Genomic DNA, 25,755 nt, shown 5'->3' with positions numbered 1-25,755 from the left:
CTACGTCGTTGTCCTCCCTCTCCCTGGGCGGAAGGAGTAAATTAAGCCGGTTCTATCTTCCATCAACCCGGGTAATAGCGACACGGCACACACCTTAAAATTGCCACAAATGCTCCACGTTTCGAAATTTACGCTAACTAATCCATCGTTTATCCACGAGCTACTCCAGTTTCTTGACAAGGCAGATAAAACGATCACTGACACTCGTTGGTGGATTGGTTTATTCCACTGCGAGTGAAAATAATTGCGGGGTTGGGATGTTTTGTCCATATCAGAAGTTGATACTATAATTGGATTAATTTACCGCCCCACCTTTTAATACGCTAAGAGAGTACGATATGATCTTGCGATGGTCTGAAACGACGATAAATCAACAGAATGAAGCACGAGCATTTGTGTTTCGCGTTCGCTGTACTGGATAGTGTTTTCTAGAGGGATTATCATTGCTGTTCCTATATTTTTCCTTTCTTCCTCGTCGTTCCTTCGCTTCCGGACCTACCTATCCGGAGGACATGTTTCAAGCGCTAGGTGCGCACTTTGAACACACTCGCTCGCCTTCGCGCGCTCCCTGACCTGCCCCATGGGATATATAGTCCACACTGTGGGATCCGGTGTGTGACGTACCAGGAGTTCCACCTGATACTAATCAACACACTCCCCTTCCCGGTTCAGTTGTTTACTTGTCATTCCATATCGATTGGAAAATGGCGATATGCAATACCGGTGCAACCGGTATTGGTTCCCGGCATCGTTTTCGACCTTCGTATGACACGCTGTCGTCAGTGGCGACCCTTCGAACGACGGCGCACTGCATTGGTGGCGCAATTAGCAAATCAAACGGTCGCTTCTTGTTGCCTCATCCAATCCAGTTCCCCGTCGAGAACATTCACCACGCGAACTACACCGACGAGCGGCGCGTGAGTCCCCGGATGTGTTTCTGTGTGTCACCACCGTGGTGACCCCCGCGAAGGCATGCGGCAGCAGACCAAAACACACCACGTCAGAATGGCCAACAGGTTAAACGCGGACGGCGAAATCCAGTCACGGTGACGCATCGGAGCTGATGAGTTTTGTTTCTGTTCTGTTTTGTAATTCACTTGTTTCCGCATTGATGGACACGTTTGTCCGGGTTCAATAGTACCTAACTAAATACCATGTCCTGTTTGTTTATTTCCTAGGCGTCAAACGAAGCAGAGAAATGCAATCTAACTTTCCTATTCTGATTTGTTCTAACCTGCACAATGTATCGTTATTAACCTTTGAAACATTCTTCATCTGTAGCGGCTCATATGCGACGAGCCTCGGCCGAGCTTGCGGAACGCCGTCGGGCATCGTTTGGCACGACGCGAGGACTTCGATCGGACGGAACTCTCGACCCGTACCACGCCGCGATCCTGTTTCGTGATTCTAGAGGGGTAAGTAGTTTAAACTGCGATTGTGTGTGGTATTGCAACATCATTTTTTCTCATCAATCCATTCCATACTCTTTATCGATAATATGTTGTAAATCGTCCCGACCCAGCGGAAGATAAGTAGCATTCCGTGCCATTTTTAACGTGGTGCTCTACGCGTTGCATACCTTTCAGGCGCGAATCAGCGCTCGAAACGGTTGTCAAATGATTTTCAAATGCTTCAATTTGAAACCGTGTATATTCTTGAACACTTTTTAGTCAAATAAAGAAATTGCCCACCTTGACCTTTTTTCTATAAAAAGAATAATTTTTCAACGTTACTTTAATACTGCATCGTGTCAAACGTAAGGGTGGAGACTCGGAATTCAAATTGAATAATACGGTGAACAAAAACTGGCAAAACTTCACTGGCGCCAGTGATTGGATCCGGTTGCGACGAATGAGTTACGTTAATAGTTGTTCCTACACTGCAACCTACACTTTCTCGTTGGTGCCAGAGTAACGAGTCATCAATGAACTTTAATGTAATCTGCGATTCCCAACACTTCCAGATGGTTGAGTCGTAAAAATCTGTTTATTGATGAAGGGAGGTGTTTCATTTCATGAATGGTATACATCAACACCTTTACTGTTATTCTAATCGTTGGTTATGCATGGTTGATGTGTGACAACCTAACACAAAATAGCTTCAAGACAGCATTAACATTACTTTACCGGATTTGCTGTTGTAGAGTATTCCAATCCAGTTGTTTGTGGTGCCGATTGGTCTACTAGTCTTGTAGTAGGTAAGCTTTTGATGACCAAATACCCATGAAGATGATCTGATCAACAAACAACAAGACGATATACGTTGTTACTACCGCCAGCGCGCTGGCTTTGGGAAAGAACAGCCAAGGAGCGAGATCGTGACTAATTGGCAATAAAATTGTTGTTTACCCCGGTCGGCCCCTGCAATAGGTGGAGAAGTTTTGCAGGTTCTTCGAGGTCAACACCGGTGAACAAATCGAGGAGCAAACGAAAGAGGGAAGATTACTTTTTTACGTCGCCATACGTTTTCCCAGCGCTGCGAGCACTTTCACAGTACTGTTTACGCGTATGCGCAACGATAAACACTGTGCACCCCACTTCGAGCAGATCGTTTGCCGTTACGGAGATGGCATAACTAGAATGACAGTTTCTCCTACCGATGAAAAGTTAAACAAAGCCGAACTCCCCTAGCAGATCAGGCCGGCGTCAGAGGAAAAGGCAATGGTCAGTGGTGATGATCAGTAACGCTCACGCGACAAAACTCGATTTCGAGATGCGCTGGGTGATGCGATGGTAAAGCAAATAAATATCGCTCGGTAGGAGTGCTCACAGACGAACGCTTTGGTGACGGTGCGATTAACTAGACTGCGTAGTAGCTGCCCAAGTGGGAAGCTCATCATCGCGGATCGTGATATATCTTCCCGGCGCGCTTTATTATCTGTGCGTAGCGAGTGCTGCCGCAATGAGAGCAATCGCGAAAAGGGCACGAGGTGCTGCGACGCTCAGAACAATCTGTAACATTCACACAATCACGACCCCCGGCGTACCCTGGCATTCTTATCTTCCCGGTTGGCGTGTACGTACGGCGTGTGTACGCTGTGTCGCGAAAAGGTGTCGGCAATTATTAACCCCTTCCTGGTTTTGCGATAAACAACCACCCGGAGTGTGAGGGTGTTACCGTATGGTATGGGCAGGCTCGTTAGTTGAGTTGTGTCTCTACGTGTACGTGTATTCTATCCCATGTGCCACGGCCCTCTTTCCTCTTGGGAGGCTCAACCAGTACTAGCCATCTCGTACGATAAGATATTGTTCCGATACGCCAAAGTAGCAGAGTCATGATTCGTCTGCCTCCAATTGCATGCTTGTGGCGTTTGAGATATGATAGCCGGCTCCACTAATTCTTACATGTTGATGACGACGATGCCTTCGTGACGTCACGTTAAGGTGGTAGTGTTCTCTACACTACCGGTAACTCGTACAGCATAATAAAATACCTGCTGGGTGTAACGACACACTAGGGAAAAAGCAAGAAAAATGGTTGTTGTTCTACTTAAAAAATCATCTCACGCAACAACTGCCAATCGTGGGTAGGTTAGTGCATCCGTCTCTAGATCAACATCCCAGTTAGGAGCCAACTGAGCGGCAGCACATGATAGAGAGAACATGGCCCAACGGAGAGTACAAAGGACAACCGATCGAGCAGAGAAGGGAAGCAGCAGCGACCGTAACGTGTGTGTGCTTGATCGCCCCAAGATGATGCTCTTGGCCGGGTGGTGGTGGTGGTTGTGAACATGGACGGTGCGAGGTGACGTGTTGGGGGGGGGGTTGGTGGTGTTGTTTTACGACCTCGGAATCGCGTACCGGCCCCGCGTGCGCCAGTTGGAGTTCATTCGTTCGCGAAACAAGACGCGCGCCCGGTGATCCCTACACGTTGCTGCCTACCAGCGAGTGTCCAACAGTGCCACACAGTGTGTGTATATGACCACTAGGGAACGGAGACGCAGGCATCGAAAAATTCGCGCGTGTTTAGGTCGCCTTCTTGAGGGCCCCACACTACTGGTGACGGTGTGTTGTCCGGTTGTAAGAACCCCCGGCCACGTTGTGTGTCTCTGGTTACTTTCGCCCTCTTTCGCGGGTCGCGAACTAATCGAAATTCGATCGCGAATCACACTCGGGCCGCTGAAACCGCCTCACCACCCGTGTTGTGCTATCACTCTTCGTGCACTTCTTTTTGTTTTTGGTTCTAAGAAAAACAAGATCGCACCCAGTTCGCGATCGCGTTGTGTACGACACTGAAGAAGCTTAGGTGCGTGTGATCGAAGCTCCCATCGCGACGCTGTTTTTCTAATCGTCTTCGCGTGCCGAACCGCAACAATTCAATCTTAAGAAACTTTGGGTGCGTGGGAAAAGTGTGTAAAAAGTGTGTGAAAATTACGACCATAGCCGCCGCTTGTGTGAGTGTGGGGGCCAGTTAATTCGACCAACTCACTCTCGTGCCCTCGTCTGCTCTTATCCGATCGTTGTGCAATTTGCCTACTAAAGTAGGACCATATTCGATAGTACCTTTACGGAGGCAGCAGTTTTTCACGGAAGGATATAAAAGCCGACTTTAATCGTCGGGCGGGGGGCGATAACCATTTTTGCTATTTTGTAAATTTTATCTACGACGTTAAAGTGGGTGTCGACGTATCGGTTTTTATCATCCGCATCTCACGTCATGCGCGCAAAAAAAAAACCGTACAATATCTCGGCGGAGATAAAAATAGCTGTATATAAGAAAATCACCACCGGTATCGCCAACCAGCAGCGGTTGTCGCGGAGAGCTGGTTAAGCTTTACCGCGTCTCTTCCCAGCGCAGCAAAGTGGTCGACTTTGCACTAGCAACGCTCTTAGTAGACGCTAGCTAGAAAGAGATCGGCTTCTCCTCGCTGCAAGCTTCTAATAAAATGTCAATAAGTTACAATTGGCAGGTTGAGCGGAGGAGGAGATATGAATTGGATGTGCAAGCTTCCAGCCAGAGAACGGGAAGGGGGAGGGACAACAAATGGATCAACACATTTGCTCCCAGGAAGTTGTCTCTGCCGTCGTCGTCGTGGCCGCCGCCGTTGTTTGCCGTCATCGTCGACGTTGCGTCGAGCCACCGGCTGACCTCCGATCACGCCGGATATTCGTTGGATCGTGGCCGCTCGGCATTCGTTGAGATGGGATTTAACTTTATTTTTTTTTTACTGCCCCGCGATCACTTTTGCAGCAGCGCCAAAGGGCAAAGCCCACACCTTTCGTACTGCGGATGCTACGCCGGAGAGTCGCGGAGTTAGGGATCGATACGCAGCACATGGCGGTTGGAGTTTTTGAAAGGGTCCTTGAAATTGGTCAAAACCAGTTCATGGAATGAGGTCGTGGATTGGTGTTTTTTTTTGTTTCAAATTATTTTTCTCAATCACATACCTGTTCAAATCTTGCTGTTGTTGACCTAGGACTCACGAAAATTCCTTGTTTTGGGCCCAGTTGGAATGAAGTTCGCAGACTTGCAATAGCAATTGTAGCCATCAAGGTATCAAGGTCAAAAGAGAACAATCCTGTTCACCTATCAGAGTATCGTCTTCCGAATGCGATTCCAGGGTTTTTTCCTACGTCATAAAGGCATTAAGATACCTCAAGAAAAATACTAGTTCAAGGAGATAGGACCAATGAGAGTAACTGGTTTATTATGGCTGGTATAAGAGTGAGGGCTTACAAGTAAGTAGTTCGCGAAAATCTTATGGCACTCTTTTTCTTCTTTGGCTCCATAATCTATTGTGTTATAAGTACCGATAAAAGGATTAACATCAGCAACTCAGTATACTTCACAAGATTCTCTCTGTTTTTTTAACTTCTCTTGAAGAACACCGGAACTAATGTTCCGCAGTTCGTTACTTAGAATGGAACCGATTCTGCGCTCAATATGTTACGTAGAACGTAGTGCGTACTTAATTTTGGAACCACAAACCCAAAAATCCAGCGATTAATAAACCACGTTCTCCGCTTACCCACTGTTTGTACCATCGTACACGTGTCTATTGCGAACCACGAAATGATTGATACTCGCACGTCATCGTCGTATCGCACTGATTTGTGGATTAACTTCCAACCATGCATACCCACTCTGTTGACTCTCGGACTTGTTGTTTAGCAGATACCGGTCGAATCTTGCTACAGGGGGGTCGTGTGGGGTTTGTGAACTTTTTTTTGCTTGTCATTTGCGTTCGCCAACTCTCGGCCATAATCGAGCGTGCTGCGGTTATCGCATGGCCCAGAGTTTGGAGGAGTTTGAGGATCAGGTCTGCTGGGGCCATTAGGGGTATCGCCCAGATACGGGAGACCAACCACCCTGGAGCAGCAGGGAAGGAGGCCCACGGGGCGGTGATAATGAGTGTCGGCCAAATATTTGCGCCCACAACCACGGCGTCGTCGTCGTGATCGTTTTTCTTTATTGATGGAGCTTCCCAAAAAAAAAGTTACCGGGACGAAGGAAATTATCAGGTGAACGTGTTCGGAAGATCCGGAGCGGAGACATGCACACACACATAATTTGATGAACCGCATAAATCCGGCCTTTTGCCGGTTGATGATGTGATTATTTGCTGCTGAAGAAAGAGAAATGAAGTCTGTCTGATCCACCATACTACGTTGGTCAAAGCAAAGGACATTGAGCAAAGGCGCCTCACGGGATGAAGTGTGGGCCAGATTGGGGGGATCTTATTTATACCTTCGTTTTTGCGTCTCTATGTGTTTAACATTAACTGGCGGCGAGTTTCGTTCGTTTGCCATATCTTATCAGTCGGCCAAAATTTTATTGGCTCGCCAAAAAAAAGCTGGCCAATGAAAGACCCCATAACCCCCCGGATTTCGATCGATTGTAGCCGGTTCGTTCGGGAAGAAAAGAAAACTACGAATGTAGTCCTTGCCCCGCTGCCTCCCTTGTTCGCGTTGACCGTGAATATAAAGAGCCTTGGGTTGCACAGCACCATCTATACTTAGCCGGCATAATCAGCTGACTTTATTCTGAGCGGATTTTGGAAGGAGTCAAGTGATACTATGTGCTATGCGATAACATGGTTCTGGATTCGTTCAAAACATGATGGTTGGGTGATAACTAGGTTTGGACTGTTTCCATACTGAACGCTTTCCTGGGTATCTTTAATTTCTTTTCTTAACTTCACGTTCCTCCAGCACATAAAGCGGATTCGCGTATGAACGTGTACCAGAATTCTTCTATTAGTCATCAAGTGGCAAAGAGCGAACAGGAAATAGTTAAAAATAAATCATTTAAGTAAAATCGTAAACATCGACTTAATGGCGTGACTTTGATTAGCAACACCACGTGGTACAAGCGAGAGTGAGTGAAGGTGGTTTGTTTCGAAAGTCGCTCTTGGCATACAAATGTGATAGTTTCCGGCAGTATACTAACTAACGGAGAAATGAAATTAGTTCACTCCCCCCTCTCACTTGTATTTTAGTTATTAACGAAGTCCAAGGAACCTCACGTCCCGCGATGAATGTAGAACTGCGCAAATGTGTCCCCGTTGCCTCATCTCTGGCAACCAAAGTTTGCCTCCGTGTACAGAATTGGTGCTAATAAGTGATGGGGTTTTGGTGATGGATCGGTCGGTTTGGCATCATCGCGAGAAGAAGACAAGATTGATCCCAATCACCTCCTCCTTCTGCCGGCTATAGACGTGTGGCGCGGGGTTCGGATAGACGAAAGATGGTGATACATGTTGCATTTTTTCATTCGCTAGGTTCCGTGAATTCAGCGAACAAATAGCAAAGGTTAGTCCGGAGCCAACGCGCACAATCGTGACAGGTTGTGGTAGTACCGAAACTGCTCGGTGGACGATACACACAGTGCACAGTGGTCGTCGAATGGTGGTCACCTCGTGAACGTTGTGTTACCAACTGCGCCGCTCCAGAGGTATTCCAGACGACGGCAGGTGCAGTTGAAAAGTCCGCGGCCGTGTTAATCCACCACCTCTGGTGGACATTTCCACTTAGTCGTAAACCTTCGGTGACCTCCTTCTCTCTACACGTGTTTTACTGTGTACACTACTGTCAGAACGGAGCTCGTGTGTGTCAAGTGTGTTGAAGAGAAGATTCTGCCGGTGGCCGATCAGTGCGAAACATGCCAGGGGAGTGATCAGATGATCGTGAGTGAACGAGTCATTTTTAACAGACGGTAAACATGTTCCGTCGGTTTTCGCTATTCGATGCAGCTCCACCGGCCAGCACGGTGTCCATATCGCGCCCCAAGCCGCCCATACCGAAAATCCAGCCCGCCAACCCATCATCTGAGGCGGCTTCGGTGGCAACCGTTCCAGAGTTCCGTGTTCCTCCTCGCACCGATCCGATTAACATAGCCGGTGCCGGTGGTGCCGCTGCTAGTCTTACCGTTAGCAATGGAGATGGTGGATGTCCCCGGCTGCCCCGGGTCGGGTCTAGTGTGAGCTCGGATCTGTTGCACCTACCGACGCCGGAGCATTCTCCCGGCTCGGTTGGATCCGGTTCTTCCGCGAGTGCCATTCCGCTGGTCCGTGGTCCTACCGCAGGCATAAAGCTACTATCGACCTCACCGGCTCACTTCCATCGGCAACAGTCGATCGGATCGGCCCCTGCGAACCCAAACAGTGCGCTCCAGCAGCAGATTCATGTTGCCCAACTGTACCTCAACTCGAACCGCAACAGTTGCGCATACCAGAGCAATCATAATACTCACCCTTCGTCTACCAACGGTACCGGACATAGCCATGTCCACATTAACAATGTTCCTCCGGGACAGGAGTCGCCTTGTACCACTACCGCCGGAGCGGCTCGTGAACGTTACAGCTCGCGACGATCGATCAGCAGTCCGGTTTCGCCGAGTCAGTTCGGACCGTGTCCCCTGTCCTCGTCGGTACCTTCCAGTATCAAGTACTACTACAACTCACCGACCTGGTACTCCAAGTTTAGCCACTCGCTGCGCAAGAACGTACTGCGTCGCTCGACCAGTGCCCACAACAGCCAAAATGTAATGCCAGAATCCAATCGTTCTTCCTAATTTTTCTAGAAAATTTCCCCACTTAAAACCACCACCACCGTCGCTCCATACTCGATTACAATCTCATGTGTCAATCGTCGCTGCATATCGATCTCTAAATGTTAGATTTACTAATGGATTTTCCCCTTTTCTCTCCCATTGCCAGCTACCCGTTGCAGATCCATTCCTGGAGAAGGTTCCACTGTCGGATCTAGGTGAGTGTGTTTTCGTTGTTGTTGTTTTATGAGATAATATTTGCATTTATCCACTCGAGATTATCCGCTCGCCCATCCGTCGCCGTGCCTACCCTGCCCCCGAGCGTCGTTTGGTTTGTCGATTCTTTCCTCATCGGAAAGCTGTAAAATGGAACTCGAGTCCATCCTTTTCTTTAATTTTCGCCTGCTTCCACCACCCGTATTTATAGACCTTACGTGATCAATATTCCACGGGTTATTATTACATGCTCGCCGAATGTTTACGTACATTAGGAAACGAGTGGCGCTCGTTTGCTCGTTTGCTCGTTTTCGCGTTTGCTTATTTTCACTTGAAATTTTGATAGATTGCCAAAGCTGCACTCATCTTAGAAGAACAACCTAACGAAGCAGGAAGGAAAGTGGGGCGAACTGGTTGCATTCATTCTTGACGCAGTACGAGTCGAGCACTGAGTGCTCATAAATGTCAAATAGATTTTGACAGTAGGAAGATTTATGATCAAGATTTTGTTTTGTGCGCGGTTTTGTGGGGCTAAGGAGAGGATAGAATGGGCCGTTGACGAATGTCGGAAGAGACTGAGAACGATGTAATAACAATTGCTTATATTTTTGTCACACAAGGAGTGAAAATTCTCAGGTCTTCATATCTCGAAATTGTGTTGATTCAAACCGGAAGTATTCAAACATGACGACTTTGGCGGCCCTATTTTAAAAATGAAGCCGTCATTTGCGTCCAACAGCTAAACAAGTATATGACGTTTTGGCACATATAATTTTACACTCTCGGTTCGCCTGCAGTCGAACCAAGTTCTCTCTGCTATTCCGACGAGAGCTACGGTTTGACCACGGATGAAGCTTCAACGATGATCATGCGCACCGGTCTTCAAACACTACGATCGTTCGGAGGGATACCTTGAAAGTCTGCGCTTCTCTGCTGTAATATCGGGACCATGCGGCTCGGTCAAGTTCGGTCAAGATCGGTCAAGCTCGGCGCCCCGCCAACCCCTTTTCGACTGGCCACTGGCAACAAGGGATAGGTAGAGTAGAAATCACCCTTTACGAGGTGCGCAAAAGTCCAATTGCCACACGCGGCCAAGGAAGCTGCGCATAGCATACCCACCCCCCGTCTGCTACTCTCCTTTCGTTCCCACTCGGTTCTGTTGTCAAAGGCAGGGTACTTTGTCGAACCCCGGAACGGATGCGGCAGTCACTCGGATCAGTTGCTCGCTTGATGTTGGAAGGAGTGTCGTTGGCGAACGCTGAGAAAAGAAAAAGAAGACTCTAACCAACCTAACGTTCGATCCGTGTATTCTGCGTACCATTTCTCTAATCGCGATCGTGTGGGTTCGATCTTTACCCTGTTCCGAATGAGATTCCGCTGCTGATAGTGATTATCCCACGAAACGGCGATATATGATTGCGGCTTCTTCGTGGGGAACGAAAAATTCTTACAATCAACTCCTGGCGGAGAGAGGAATACCGTACAGTCAAAAGTTATAGAAATAGTGCTTGGAACGTTCTCGTTAACGCCAACTGTAACTCCCAGTGCCCACACGGGTTCCGTCGGCGAACCTCATTAGCCATTGCGAAGTTGTCTGATTGTCGTGTAAATATTCGCATCCTCTAGCCGGAGTCCGTTGTGCAAACTCTCGTTCCCGGTTCAAAGTGCTCCCAGCTTCCATCTGATCGGATTTTCCCAAGGACATATAAACACACACACACACAGACAGTACATCCCAACGCGTTTGTTTGCACGTTTGTTTTGCGTGTTTTCGTGTTCGTGCCACCCCGCTCTGTCTAACCGATGTAGCGTAGAGCAATACTAAGTCACGAAGTGTACCGGGGTCTATTTGTTGGCCCGTCTATGCATCCAGAGTTTGGAGCCAATTGTTCCGTCGCAAAAGTAGGAAGTTCCACCGTTTCGCGGCACATGGTCTACCGAAAACGGTGTCTAGGTTCTAGAGGTTGTGGTTTCTACAGTCGCCGCGCGCTCCTCTACCGCATGATTGATGTTAAAAATAGCTCGTACAAAAATATTGAAAACCATTTTCGCGCTGTTCTCTCGCAGCGGGCATGTTTGTAGATGTGCTTCTGCTTGCCGCCCCAGGAAAGGGAAGGGGAGGGAGGGCAGGAGTGTGGTGTGTGTTTTTCGATGGGCAAAAAATGCTTGTATCGACATTGGCGCTAATGTCGAGTCTGTTGGGGCCAGCCATTTAACCATGGAAGGAAACCGTTTCTCTCATCCTTCCTCACGAGCCTCCTCGATCGCCGCGTGACGTCAGAAGATCTTTTTCCCCAGACGTAGACCTATGAGGAAGTGATATTTGGGCAAGTGCGTCTGCAGGAAATAAGACACAGCGCCAATACACGGGAATGAAAAAGCACCAGGCCTACACACTCACTAACAACGCGAGCTTAGGGGCACGTCCTCGCACTTTGTTCCCTTAGCATTGACAGTGGCAGTGAAATGTTATTTTTAGGGCGCGCCATGTTTAGACGACCGATGAAACGCAAGCTCGTTTGATAAGCAGTGAGATTATTCCGCGATCGGGCACTATGGCATGGGCGGCCGTGTCAGCGGAGGGGAGGCAAGGACGAGGGATCCACTATCGTCTGAGTCATCGCCTTAGGTTAGCCTCTAAAAACAGCTGAACTGAAGTGAGGATTACAAAGGAATTCCACGAATGCTGCGAACCGGTCGGGATGGTTCCTAGAATCAGCTGTTCTAATTGCATTCGTAGGCCACTGCCACAAACGGTCGGAAGGTACTACGGAATTTATACTCCCTTCCAATTCAACTCAAAGCGTCGATCAGATCTCGAGCGTCTAGACACAACGGACGACTGCAGGGCTCGGCACAGTTCACTGCTCAGAATTTGGCGCAGGTGTGGCGTGTGGCGCATGCCGTGGCTAATTAGTGGCCGTGCTGTGAAGATACAAGAATTTGCAGACCGTTGTATACCGATGACCTTAGGATTCGAATTTTGTGCACTAGAGACTTCGAACCCTCTCTCGGTGATTTACGAACCGTATGTGAATATTGCCGTGGAATGATGTGCGTCCTAGACATCACCATGCATACGTGAGAGTGCGGTCATTGTGCTTGACGACATTTTTATGATGATGAACAATGTCCATTGAGGATAACACTGTTTGATGCTAGTGTTACGTCGTTATAGTAAACTCAAACGGCACTATGGTGCTTCCCTTCGTTGCTATAATTATCTTTTCTGCCTCCCAGTGCTCAATTCAGCCAGCTTGTTTTGCAGATGAAAAATGAGTGTTGAGTGAGGTAATAAAATGGTACATCCTTGCTCGAGCAATCCCGCTGACAGCGGGGAATCACTCAATCACGATCACACCATTTCGTCCAACATTGTTCTCAAGAACGCCATTTGTCCCCAAGCTTCTATACTTCTGCGCTTTCTAAGTGAGAGGACAAACTGGGTACATGTTCTTGGCAACGCAATATGGATGTAAATTGAAAACGAATCTGACATTCATTAGATGCCATCAATTAGTGTCGGGCCCGGTTCGTGGTGGCAGTACCTAAGGGGCGGGTGGTGGTACACTGATGCCAACAATACGGGGCTCCGATCATCATCGTCTGGGCCGAAGGGAAGAATGGCAGAGTGTGACCACCTCTGACACAGGGACGATGCTTCAAGCAGACGGTGGCACTGTGTTTGTGGAATCGAAAATAAACCTGCTTACAGGTCGAGTAGCATTTGGACGCCAGTTGCATGGCGTAGATCGGTCAGGGACAATTGTAGTATAGCTTTCGGATAGCTTTGGTCACCATCACTTTCATTTTAGCTCAGTAGTTGTTGATTGTTGTAGAAGCTCGTTATAAACCCACTTTGTTTGGCAACATCAGATCATCAGTACTCAAGAAGTTTAGGTGGCGCTTAAATCAATCTTTGTGATGTGTCTCTTGTAAATCCCTCGTCCCAGTCGTTGTTTGAATGTCTAACTAAATCCAATGGTCTAACAGTATACACCAGGCGTCTCCAAACTTTTTTTAACGCGGGCCGCATTGGGTGGAATAACCGTAGCGTTAGGCCACATTTACCCAAGGAGGAGAGGGTCCCGCGGGCCGTAGTTTGGAGATCCCTGGTATACACCATGCAGTTAACCCAACAACCCAACTAGAGAATTAAACTAAACAAAAGCTGGTTAGCTAGAGTTTGTAGTGCGCAAGAATGGACCCTGGTATAGGGACCTGGGACAGCTTGAGTCGCTTCGGAAGTGGCATCAGCATCGGGAGCGACGTAATCGACCGAATAGACAGCGCTGCCAGCCGGACGACGTTCACCAGTTCCGCGTGCTCTAGTGCCAGCAGCATCAGTCAGTGTAGCAGCTGCTGCATAACCTGCAGTGGCCACGCTCCGGATGCCGTACCCGGGCACGATGACAGCGGCAGTAGCAGTAGTTTTGGTGGCTTTAAAAACAAAATCTGAAAGTATTCCATAACCCCAAGAAGAGAGCGATCCTGCGGTGTGGATTAGCGACTGACGGAAAACCTGTGAATCGTGTGAATGACCTTTCTTTTATGCGACTCAATGTTTTCCACACGTCGGTAATTAAATCTCCGGTTCGCTCTGCTGTATGTTAGCCCTTAACGCATGTACAAAACACGTTGCACTTGTATTCATACTCCTGTCTCCAGTAGACTAACTGAAATTTAAAAGTAATCGCCAAAACCCTTCCAGGTGTTGCCTCGTTTCTCACAGAACCACCAAACTAAAAGGCTCTCCTCATACACAAACACACATCTTCAGTCAAGCGTACCGTCCACCAAATGGGCACACCCGGTTCTCGATCTCGTTGCTTAATAGTTTTATGTTTACCTTTCCGCCGATCTGCTGGTCCCCGTCGCTCGGTGCAGTGTGTTATGTGAATCCAAACTTTAAGAAAATTAGTAACCATAAGAAACGCTCCAACTATGGCTGCAGGCGGCGCTGGTTTGCCAGCCGGGAGCCATGGCCCGTACTGCATTTCTACTCGAACTACGCCGGCCGGCTGGTTCTGGGGGCCGGCTACCACGATTTCTTCGACACCGAAACGTACCCGCTGGAGAGCATAAAGGAGTTCGAGGCGGTTTCGTCCGCCTGGAAGCAGCACCTGGCCGAGTTGCTTAAGAAAGGTTGGCGTGCGGGGCTGGGGGGCAGGTGGCGACACGTGGAGCTTTAATTCGTTGCATCCTTTCGATCCCGTTACGCTATTTCATCTACTCACCATCCGACATTTCGTTTCGATTCTTACAGAGGAAGATGAGTCACAGATATTCGTCAAGTTCTTCCGATTTCATAAGTGCTACGATCTAGTGCCGACCTCGGCCAAGCTGGTCGTGTTTGACACGCAGCTGCTGGTGAAGAAGGCCTTCTACGCGCTCGTCTACAACGGTGTCCGGGCGGCTCCGCTCTGGGACTCGCAGCGCCAGGAGTTTGTCGGCATGCTGACGATCACCGACTTCATCAAGATTCTAAAAATGTATTACAAATCACCGAACGCGTCGATGGACGAGCTCGAGGAGCATAAGCTGGACACTTGGAGGAGTAAGTTCGGTCGCGCAGAAAACCTCCCGGAACGTACAAACTAATGTTTTGCTCTTTTTTTTGTTTCTACAGAAGTGCTTCAGGATGACGTGAAAAAGCTCGTCAGCATCGGCCCAGACGCGTCGTTGTACGATGCCATCAAAATGCTGGTGCACAACCGGATCCATCGGCTGCCCGTGATCGACCCGAACACCGGCAACGTTTTGTATATATTGACCCACAAAAGGATACTTAGATTCCTATTTTTATATGTAAGTAAAACACATCGGCATTCGGTTCTTCAACGTGGTACTAATCCCTTTTTCTATCACCGCGCAGATAAAAGAACTACCAAAGCCATCCTATATGCAGAAAACCCTACGAGAGATACGCATCGGCAGTTACGACAACATCGAGACGGCCACAGAGGACACTAGCATAATTACGGCGCTGCACAAGTTTGTGGACCGGCGTGTCTCCGCACTTCCGCTGGTGGACAGTGAGGGCCATCTGAAGGATATCTATGCCAAGTTTGATGTCATCGTGAGTAAACAATCGCTCGTCTTTCGAGTGACCACTTTTTGACGAAGTGCGATTTTTTTTTTTTTGTAGAATTTGGCCGCCGAGAAAACGTACAACGATCTGGACGTGTCGCTGCACAAGGCAAACGAACATCGAAACGCGTGGTTCGAGGGCGTACACAGCTGCAAGCTGGACGAGACGCTCTTCACCATCATGGAGCGCATCGTGCGGGTCGAGGTGCACCGGTTGGTGGTGGTGGACGACGAGAAGAAGGTGATCGGCATCATCTCGCTGTCGGACATCCTGCTGTACCTGGTGCTGCGCCCGAGCGGCGATGGAATCGGCGACTCGGAGTCACTTCGTGCGACTGACCCGAAGCTACTGAAAGGCGGATCCGGATCTGCAGGGAGCAGCACGGGCAAACTGCACGCGACCAAGCGAGACAGTAGCAACGAAAGCATCGAGGAAGAGGAAACCACCGAGGACGAGCCGACAGTGGCGGCAGCGGTGACGACGACGGTGGCTGAGGATGAAGCTCACAAGACTGAAGACGCTGCCGCTACCCTGGAGGAACCGGAAAAGGAAGCCGAAGATGCCACGCTGGAGGCGGCCGAAGAGTTGGCCGAAGAAGCGAAGGAAGACGAACCATCTACGCCGGTCGATCGAAGCAGTGCAAACGATTCTCCGGTTGCGGCCACTCTCCTCGCCACCGACGTTCCTTTGCAAACCGTCCAGCGGGAGGTCGGTTTGGTTAGTGAGTAAAGGAAGGAATCGTAGCTCAGATAGTCGCCCAACGGTCAGGTACGGCGGGGGGAAAGGCATGGTGTTGCTACGATTCTTTTGTTGCGTGTGTGATATATAAAAGCCGCCGAGTTTGGTTTCCAAAGTTATGGTGGAAAAAAAGTTAAAGCAACAAGCGAAGCTACACGTGGATGGGTTTGGGTTCGTTTCTTTTTTGGCGACCCAGAGCAAAGCATGAAGAAGGAAGGGGAACCGCTAGGGAACATTAATTTTCAATGTAAAACGAAGACGGTAAGCGATGGCAGCATATGAAAATCGATGAAAGAGGAGGAAAGGGTAACGAAGGCACATTACCTGTAGGATGTAAGTACAAACCAATAGCCAGCAGAACTAATTACCAACCAGCCGCTTCATTGAGTAGTAGGAATGGAAAACACGCGAATTCGCCTACAAAAGCCACTTGTAACAAAAGAAAATATCTGCCCTGCTTCGGCTAGTGTGACAGTTTTACCCTTTTTCCGGTTTTACAATATCTCTTCTCTCATCTAGTAGAGTATATCGTCGAAGATACCAAAAACTAACAAGAATATAGGCAGATAAGAAAAACTGCAAAACAGTTAAAGATATGAACATGTGTCGCGAAGTCTATCTCCATCCTTATGGTTTTCGTTCGTTTCCACTCATCGTTTTCCACCCCAGTCTCCCCCAGCACTCAATGGTAGTTATTTTTAATTTGGACAGTGTATCTGTTATTGTACTCTTCGTTTCGCTTTGGTAAAGAAACAGAACTAAACATTGGGAAGTTGTGATGTGAACTGATTGGCATACGTGTCGGTGCACTGCTGCAATAACATGAGGGCAATCCACAGTGCACGGACGAAACCGAATGGCAAAAGGAGAAAAGAATGAGGAAGCAGGAACCGTATGCGTGACTTAAACTTAAAGGATTTTAACGTTAAACTTTAATAATACTGTCGGATTACCAACAGAAGAGGCACATGGCGCGAAGGAAATGTAAGCGATGGGACGAACAGAAAAAGAAACACGATAGGAAAGAAGCTCTGTGTATGACGGAGGGGATTTGAAAAGGAAACCAAACTTATTTGATAATAATTTAAAAATGATATAGTGTAAAAAGTAAAGAGAAACATATTAGCGAAAATGATATGAAATAAAACTTGGCAAACAACCCCAGACTGGTTGAGGAGATTTATTGGACAACAAAGGACAACAGAGTAAAATTTGTGTATAGATAGGGAAGCACTAAAAGAAAATGCAAGTGAAAGTGTGCAGTGGAGAAGAGTAGGATTGTACTATTACAAAGATCCAATTCGAATATCGTTTCATTTAGTTTGAAATGTGTTTTTTTTTGTAATCTTTGGGCTCTATTTACAGCAGAAACGAATGGTGGTCACAAAGAGTTAAAGATGCCGGATTGAACAGACGATAGAGGAAATGAAAAGAGGGATAGTGTAGGATTACTGAAACAAAACAAAAATCAACGAGTCGTACTAAGCTTTGTGTAAAGCTGTTCTCGTGATTGAGATACGAAGAAGGAAAGGTAGGTCAGATAACTCCGCTTGTGTACCTTAAAAACAGCTTTTGTTTCCAGTGTCGCGACGCAAAGGATGAGATACGGAAGCGGACGGTTGAATAGCGAAATAATAACAAAAACACAAACCAGCAGCAGGAGGGCACGCAGCATTATAGGATGGAAGTAAGGAACAAATGGAAAGGGAAGGATGCCATCAACATATTTACACTGATGATGACTCCGGAACGAAGCGAGGGAAGTGAAGGCCCATCGTTATGCTGGGGCGTGGAGAGAAGATTGTGTATAAAACTAAAGCAAGTTATGTTGTTCCGCTACAATGAATAAGAACTAATGAAACAGTTAAACCGCGATAAAAAGTAAAACAAATCTAGCTCATACTGAACGGATTCATGTGATATCGTGCTTGTGTAATTCCGAACTTTTCTATGCAATTTGGTAAACGTTTCCATGGCCTACAAATTTTCAATACAGCACAAGAATTAGGCTCAAGTTTAATAACTATCGATTCCATCGAATTCAATTTCTCTATTCTGCCACACTCTCATTAAACAGCGTCTATTAAACAATATGTTCTTTCAACTGATAAATATCACCACAAGGGTTGTATAATCCTTTTATAACGTTTTTTTATTTATAGGAAACAACTTCTTTTTACTCTACTTTGTCACTTACAACAGTGACTAACGAAAGTGGTAACAGCCAAGAGAACATTCATTCTTTTTCACCCTACTACTTTTTCGGTGGAAGGAAAATCGTCATTTTCACATTCTTCTGCGGTGGGTGTTGGTTAGTTCGTTGGGATTTGGGGAGGATTCCGTATCCGGAAGGAACTTTACTGCCAATGTGTAACCGTAGCACCGTTGGGGTTAGTAGTAATTGGGGGGGAGAAGGGTCGGTTGCTTTTCAGTCGGTAGGAGGATAGGTGGCGGTTGCGTTTGCTTTCGCTGTTTCAAGGCTGTGGAAACACACATCGGTTTGAACAAAAAGAAGGATTAGTAGTCGCAAAGGTGAGCATCGTTCGATGACTGAACATTCTTCCGGGATGTTACTGGGAAGTCTATGTTTGTCGCTGTGCATCCACGCAGGCGTTGGTTTATCTTTTTTTAATAAATTATCTCACGAATTCCCTTTCATACTTTGGGACTCATGCACACACATCTTGGCAGTTCTCACAACTCGTCACGATGATCCTGTGTTGTTGGTGGCTGTTGTGTTGTGTGAATTTCGACCGTTTCGACCGTCCCCCGGACGCGCTGCTCCGGAAGCGACTGTGTGCCGTTCCGGAAGCGGCTCGGTACGAACGTGACCGAACCGGAAGTGCTGTGGACCGAATTGTGCTCGTTCGGCGCGTGTGCGTTCGCTGACGGGTCCGGACTGGTTAGTGTGATGCGTGACGCTGGTGTCTGATCGCTGTGTCCGCGTGTGTGGCGTATACGTGTTTGGTGTTGGTGCGTTGGTGTTGCATTTTCCGGTTCGATTTGTGCATCGTTTGTTGTTGTTTGTTTTAGGTTTTGCGTGAAAAGATGAATAGAGTTGTTGTGTGAATACTTCATAGCCTACTTGCAAGTAAACCTTACAGGATACGAAAGCCTACAGCCTAGAGGATCTTCGAAAGATACCTTCACACTACGCCCATCTCCCACCCCTCCTCCTATCTACCACGCCGTCCTCCTTGTCGTCCTTACCTATCGCGTGCCTGAATCTCCGAGCTGACCGTCACTCCGCGCGGCTTGCGGAAATCGCACTCGACGGCGAACGCAGCATCCCCGGGCGTAACGATGTCCGGATCGTGCTGGACGACCACAATGTTCGAGTACACCTCGCCGTTGTTTACCGTCTGGCATTGGTCGAGGTTAAACTTCATCTCGAGCGTCCGGCCGGCTCGTTCCGGTTTCACGAAGCACGGCTTCGTCTGCTTGTAGTAGCTACCCCGTGTGTACATGACGCCCTGGAAGTCTTCCTCCGTCTTCAGCTCGATGCGCATCGAATCGGCCCCGCATCGAAGGTTCACCTTCTGCAGACCCTGCGTCGACGCATCGATCTTGAACTGGTCGCCTAAGTCCTGCTCGAAAAGGCTCTCTAAACGGTGAACAGTTGGAGACGGAAAATAAATCATTGAGATTGGGTTCTGAACTGTACACTAAAAGGTTTGAAAGTGTAAGAATAAATGCAGGTAATAGGAGTTGTAAACCAATGAATGTTTTCAAAAATGAAAACGTTTTTCATCCTACAAAGAATCAGTTTGTTTTTGGTAATTTTTCACCGCCTTTAAAGCAAACCGCAAGGGTTCACAACACAGCACGCGGCGTGAAGCAAACGAGTACATCCAAAAACCGGTTCCCTTGTGGAGATGGCAAAAGAAACCATCTGACCAGAACGCCTGAGACGTCTGAGACGAAGCGGAACAACAAGAAGACACACCGCGATGACGTAGTGCGTTGATGATGGTTGAGGTGGATCCGTTACTCATGGACAACACAGTGAACCATCAGATTACCACTTTCCTTCACAGGTGAGTCATAGCGGAATCGTTCACTTGACTCGGTAAAGAGTTCGATGTAGAACGCACTTGTTGTCCGGTGAAAGCACACAACTAACCTTCCGATTTTTCCTCCGAGCTTTTAGCAAGAACACTGTACGCCGGAAGCAGCAAAAGACAGCAACAGACGGCAGCTACGGCACTCTTCTCGATGGCCATCGTTGGTTGGAATGTAATATTTCTTCTGATTGAAAACACTATCGAGTATAGCACAGACACGACGGACAGACCACGATGCGATAACGGGTTTCCGGTGGAGAAGAAAAGTTTAACGATCGAAAAACCCGTTTGATGTTCGCAGTTCCACGGCGTACCGCTGACTGAGCATGATCGTGACCGGCGCGGCCAATATTATATATCCGCGTGATGGTAGTGGTGTACGCGCGGAGTGGAGAGGGCTCGCGATCAGTCCACGATCGTGGTATCCCCCCTCGGTTGGCCGAGTTGAGCTCCCGCGAGAAACACGCAGATTCCAAAACACGAGCGCGCGCCAAAATGTTCCATCTCTCCACGTGCGGACCAGCGTGGAAAGTGGTAAACCACGATCGGCGATCGATGGCACGCGGTGAGCGACGTCCTTTCCTTTTTTTATTTGCGGAAAATTGGCAGGAAAATGCATTCGCTCGCGTTGCCGATCGGCGCAATCGAAGCGTCATTTGATTAAAAAAAAAAAAAAGAAAAGTGATAGCGATTGTGCGAAACTGTGCGGTCGGCCCTTTCGGAAAATGCGTACACTTCCGTACGTTGGGCGTTTCGCGCTAGGGCTTTCGCGTGTCATCCGGTGGGAGTTGCGGAATCGGTTTACTGACTCGCCCAAATGATAAACCACATTGCATTCGGGTTTACGTAACGCCGCGGCGTCAGGATATGTTTACCGTTTCCCAACGGCCATTCCTTAATTGGAATAGTTCAAATTTGATTCCGTCTTTATTTTCTGGCCGTCAAATTCGATCGACATAAAATGTATAATCAAAGGAAGGCGCCAATTTCAGGAACTGTGCCTTTTAGGAGTAGGCACACTTAGGCACGTTTAAACTTAAGTTTAACTATACTTAAATAATATTTAAAAGTCTCCTACCTTCTTTGATCCAACTCTTACCACCCGAATCCTCTCCGTAAATGGCCCATTTTGATTGAATCCCTTATCGTTTTCCATTATCTAAAAACTGGATCCAACTCGCTGAAGCCTTCGGATTTCCGCCCTGACCCACCCATTTCCTGCCACCGGGACCTGCAATAATGATTTCCTAATTGTAAACAGTGGTAAACCGCAAACACCGCCATCCAAGCGGACACCTGTCGAGGTGCATAATTTGTCTGCTAAACAATCATCTCCAACACCCTGCCGTGAGTGATTCAGTGGTGCATGGTGCATACCAAATGCGGCACACAATGTGGCCCGTGCGGTTGTTACACTCCACGTTAGCGTCGATCAGTCAAAGGGCCGACACGTGTTTGTGTGTTTTGTCGCTTTTTCAAGTGAAGGTAAGATTGGTTCCATTTCCTGATCGGTTTTATTTTAGGCATCAATTTTAATTTTCTACAACGATGGCTTTTAAAATGGACAACTTATCATTTCAATAGTTTTATATACTTTTCAATATAATATTCCTGTCGCATGCAACCTCAGCGCGGATCACTAAACATGAAGAGCTTTTCAAGCGACGGTTCCGTCTCGCTTCGTTCGTTTTTATCGTGAAGTGAGAACGAAAGCATGGCCAAGCGCAAGCCCTTGGCACTCAGGTGCTCCAATGTAACAGGTTTTCATAAAAAAGGTCCAAATACGAAGGGCAAGGAAGCACTTGATGCCGTTTCCCTAAACGAAAAATGGTTTTTCCTAAACGAAATGGCCCATCGAAGATCAAAGTACCAGCAATCGAGGAGGTTCGGGAGGAATAATGGGACCTTCTCATGGACTCATTCAGCAGCATGTAGTAGTTTGTTTGTGTAGAAAGGGAAAATAAAACCAAACCATAATTTATGTTTCATTGCCGCTCTAATGGATTCCGTACTCCACACGCGACCGTACTGCGGACATCTTCCTCGATTGCGCAACATGTGCCCCCCGACGGGCCAAGCCTTGGGGGGTTCTTTGGAGTTGATTATGTCACACTCGGGCTTGACGTACTTGTCGGCAACTTGGAGTAGCTGATCCGATCGGAAACATTTTTATTTGTACTTCCTGTAAAAAAATTCATTGGAGTGAAGAAAACGTGTTAACCTGTATAATTTAGAAATTAATAGTTTTCAATTAAGCTATCCATCTCTGGCCTAAAAAATTGTATGTTATTTTCGTACAAATTAATCAATCAACTTAACCATCTATCATAAAGAAATGGTTTATTATGGTACGCCCTGATCCCCCGATACTCAGCAACCGGTGTTTCCCATCGATCATGGACGATAAATGTAATGACCGGTTACTACGGGCAACCGATCATCGGATGTAGGCTACTAGTGCGTAAGTGGTCCCCCGCTTAACAAGCCCTGCACTTGGCGTGGAACTGGTCTCCGATCAGGAAGATTGTGCACGTGAACAACATTACTTGTCGTTACATCAGGGCAGGATAACCGGTTTTTCTCTCTCGGGAGGAAAAATAGGAAAGCTTTTCGCCAACCGGACCAGTAAGTCAGTAAGTCAAGCAGCATCCAAGCAACACGCGGACGTTGGTTCAGATTGTACGATGTTGTGGAGCTCGGAAAATGTGTTCCCATGGTAATGCTTTCCGGGTAATGCTTTCAGTTCCAGTAAGGCCGTAACAGGGAGTAATCATTTGTACATCATGTCTTTACAGATAAACTTTTCTTTGGGAGTGGTTTTTGATGAATGTATTTTTATTATCAAACACGAACAGTTGGATCATTTTGTGACGCCTTTTAAAGCCGCTCGGACAATTTCCACCTCAACGCCTTCCCAGTGAGTTTTCTCTATCTTCGTAAACACGCTAAAGACGCAACAATCAAGGATGAAAAAAGTAAACGAAATTAGTAAATTGCATCCGAAACCTAACGTGAGTTCTTACTGACCTTTCCTTCAGATAGGCTATCACTTCCGCCTCCTTTACCGTTAGGCCGGAGAAGAAAGCGTCCAGATTAATGGTCACTAGCTGTTGCGTTTGCATTCCACTGAGGAATGTCGAAGGTCCAGCCAGTTGGATGAAGTGATGCATCGCCAGCTTACCAAGTTCTACACCATTCTGTCGGCAGTACTCTGCCGCTTCCCGGCAGACGACTTTCGTTTGCTCGTGCGCCGGATGCCACGGTTGAGGGCCAGCGTTCGTCAGCAGACCCATGGCATGTCCGGAGGCACAAATGACAGCTAGTCGATTTTCCAAAAAGAAAGGCAGAAAATCTTTCAACGAATCATCGAACAGAGTGTTTCGGGAATAGCATAGAACGGTGTCGAACCGTCCGGGTACTTCCGAGATGGCCTGCTTCAGGATGTCCATCGGATAGGCGGACACACCGATGTATTTTATTTTTCCCTCTTTGCGTAGCGCTTCTAGTGTGGGTAGCGTTTCCTGCAGTACCACCTCCAGGTTGGGCGCAAACTCGATGTCGTGGATTTGGACTACATCGATGTAGTCCACTCCAAGTAGCTTGAGACTTTTGTCAACGCTTTCCCGGGTTTTCTTCGCAGAATAATCAAACATCCGCTCAAAGTCCCGTTCGTAGCGTGCGACTTTCGTGGCCACGTAGTAAGCACCACGAGGAATCGTTCTCAGCGCCTTGCCAAGAACCTCTTCCGAGCGACCCTGGCCGTAGAAGGGTGCCGTATCGATGTAGTTTATACCGCGTCGTACCGCCAGCTGAACCGCTGCTATACCTTCCGTTTCATCCAGATCCCTAAATAACGAAAACAAAATTAACATAGTAGATGAAACAGAACTTCGAGTGAAAGGAAAATATACTTACCCGTACAGTTGACTAAGTGTTCCAGTACCAAGGGATATCTTCGACACTTTCAGTCCCGTTCGACCGAACGGAACATATTCCATACGTTTCACAAACTGCTCATCGTGAAAGCCTTCAACGAAGGTATCCGGAAGCGCGTTGGTAGAAGACATTTTCTGAACGATCCGTTGGCAGCAACGATAGGAAGAAAACTAGAACGGAATTGCAAAACACTTCATTCGGTTGCAATTGATGGGCATATGGTAAACATCATCGCTTATCAGTCTGCTTGCGAATGATAATGGTGCGGAGACGTATTTGTGAACACTTGAGAAACACCACACAAGTAGTTGAACTAAACATTATAATCAGTTATTTGTTTTGCTTTTAAATAAATCTAACCAATATGTTTTTCGAAATACTTTTAAATATCGGAAATAGACCATGTTAGTTTAAAGACCCGTAACCATGGCTACACAAGTTGTTCCTCACCTGTTTTGTTTACCACTTGCTTTGACGCTATCAGCTGTTACAGTCTTTTTCAGTCGACAGCGAATGTCAAACCTCTTTACAGTTGTTTTCAGTTAATTTGTCATCGATTTCCATATTTTTTAAATCATGGAAATGTTTATTGTGCAATTCTACAAATCATACAAATAAAACAATTGATTGTAAATCATCAAAAACAAAAATATAAAATTAGTGAATGTGAAAAGGATGGAAATTGTTGAAATATGTCATAATAAGCCATTCATTAATTACTTAGTTAAAAATCGCCAAAGAGTGTCGGAGGATGTGGTTAACATAAAAGAAGTCGCAGACCTTCACTCGCACATGCTGGACCTGGGATCAATTGTTTCGCGGAACCATGCCGAAACGTTTTTAAATGACGATTGATCCACTCTTGGGCAGATGAAACCGATGGGAGGGTGGTAACATTGAAAGTAAGGTACACGACCTGGATAAAAATAGTAATAATTACCAAAACGTAGCGTACGTAGCGACGAAAACGTAATCATGAAATGCGCACATTGTTTGCTTAAGAAAATATGTGGAAAAGAAGAAATAGCCTCGTTAAAGGTATAAGACTATCCATAAAAGTTCTAAAATTTAGGTAAAAATAAAAATTGAAACCTCACAAAGCAAACTAGGTTTCATTCATTCTACAGTACCCCTACGTATATCATTCATAATATACAATTTAAATAGCGTCAACAACATTTTGTAATCTATTTTTATATATCTTAACACACAATCTTTGCTTTTGTCATCTATACCGACCCAACCGAGCAATAGCTATTGAAAGTCAATTAGTTTTCTTTAATGATAATTAACTTCATTCTCTTGAATGACAATCGATCGATCCGGCAATAAACAGTTCTTTCATTCTTATTTATATTCCACGCAATAAGTGTCCTGTGCACGCTTAATCCCGGTGAGCGGAAGGTCTGCGATAAATTATGCATCCCCACAATAAGGATCCCCGGTGGGAGGAGTCATCCACCTCCATGATGGCGCACAGTTCCTCCAGGACACGGCACAACCGAACTCCCCTTGGAAACTGTTTGGATGAGCAATCGCTGTCCTTTTGTGCCGGCAACTGACGCGATCTGACCGTTCCGTGTCCTTTTGGCCGTTTGGCATGTCCTCGACGACGAGGACGACGGCGAAGATGGTGGCTGCCGGTCAACACCGGTTCGGGCATAAAGTCAGTCCGCGTTCAGTCAACCCCTTTCCTCCATTCGTCCTTTAGGGGAAAGCTAT

The 25,755-nt window shown here is 47.1% G+C and overlaps 3 protein-coding genes across 3 annotated transcripts in view; 1 reads left to right on the top strand and 2 right to left on the bottom strand.

The window, feature by feature from the left end:
* Nucleotides 1–18,004, top strand: part of LOC131260354 (uncharacterized) — a 50,046-nt gene extending 32,042 nt beyond the window's left edge. The window contains exons 6-11 of the mRNA XM_058262054.1: nt 1,282–1,415; nt 9,158–9,206; nt 14,471–14,761; nt 14,834–15,012; nt 15,080–15,283; nt 15,353–18,004. Coding sequence (XP_058118037.1) covers nt 1,282–1,415; nt 9,158–9,206; nt 14,471–14,761; nt 14,834–15,012; nt 15,080–15,283; nt 15,353–16,024 — 1,529 coding nt within the window. The 3' untranslated portion in view covers nt 16,025–18,004. The remainder of the gene's footprint in view (nt 1–1,281; nt 1,416–9,157; nt 9,207–14,470; nt 14,762–14,833; nt 15,013–15,079; nt 15,284–15,352) is intronic.
* Nucleotides 18,005–18,727: 723 nt separating this feature from the next.
* LOC131271574 (uncharacterized) lies at nt 18,728–20,256 on the bottom strand. Its single transcript, XM_058273055.1, has 3 exons — nt 20,157–20,256; nt 19,244–19,637; nt 18,728–18,968 (listed from the first exon to the last, which is right to left on the bottom strand). The coding sequence occupies exons 1-3, from the start codon at nt 20,254–20,256 to the stop codon at nt 18,728–18,730; spliced, it is 735 nt and encodes a 244-aa protein (XP_058129038.1).
* Nucleotides 20,257–22,912: 2,656 nt separating this feature from the next.
* On the bottom strand, nt 22,913–24,484 carry LOC131272725 (uncharacterized). The gene is made up of 4 exons (XM_058274559.1): nt 24,414–24,484; nt 24,013–24,203; nt 23,125–23,943; nt 22,913–23,042 (listed from the first exon to the last, which is right to left on the bottom strand). The coding sequence occupies exons 1-4, from the start codon at nt 24,435–24,437 to the stop codon at nt 22,958–22,960; spliced, it is 1,119 nt and encodes a 372-aa protein (XP_058130542.1). The 5' UTR covers nt 24,438–24,484; the 3' UTR covers nt 22,913–22,957.
* Nucleotides 24,485–25,755: the final 1,271 nt, after the last annotated feature.

Source organism: Anopheles coustani, chromosome 3, assembly GCF_943734705.1.
Source record: "Anopheles coustani chromosome 3, idAnoCousDA_361_x.2, whole genome shotgun sequence".
Classification (NCBI taxonomy): Eukaryota; Metazoa; Arthropoda; class Insecta; order Diptera; family Culicidae; genus Anopheles; species Anopheles coustani.
This window is presented reverse-complemented; position numbering and strand designations above follow the sequence as displayed.

Bases quoted from the DNA above. Each gene is read 5' to 3' on its own strand.
- LOC131272725 (XM_058274559.1), bottom strand. From the start codon at position 24,437: ATGGTCTATTTCCGATATTTAAAA. The intron at 24,204-24,413 runs GTATTTCGAAAA...ATTCCGTTCTAG, and splicing joins TCTATTTCCGATATTTAAAA to TTTTCTTCCTATCGTTGCTG. The intron at 23,944-24,012 runs GTAAGTATATTT...TTCGTTATTTAG, and splicing joins ACACTTAGTCAACTGTACGG to GGATCTGGATGAAACGGAAG.
- LOC131271574 (XM_058273055.1), bottom strand. From the start codon at position 20,256: ATGGCCATCGAGAAGAGTGCCGTAGCTGCCGTCTGTTGCTGTCTTTTG. The intron at 19,638-20,156 runs GTTAGTTGTGTG...TTCACCGTTTAG, and splicing joins CTCGGAGGAAAAATCGGAAG to AGAGCCTTTTCGAGCAGGAC. The intron at 18,969-19,243 runs GTAAGGACGACA...ACGCGGACACAG, and splicing joins GAGATTCAGGCACGCGATAG to CGATCAGACACCAGCGTCAC.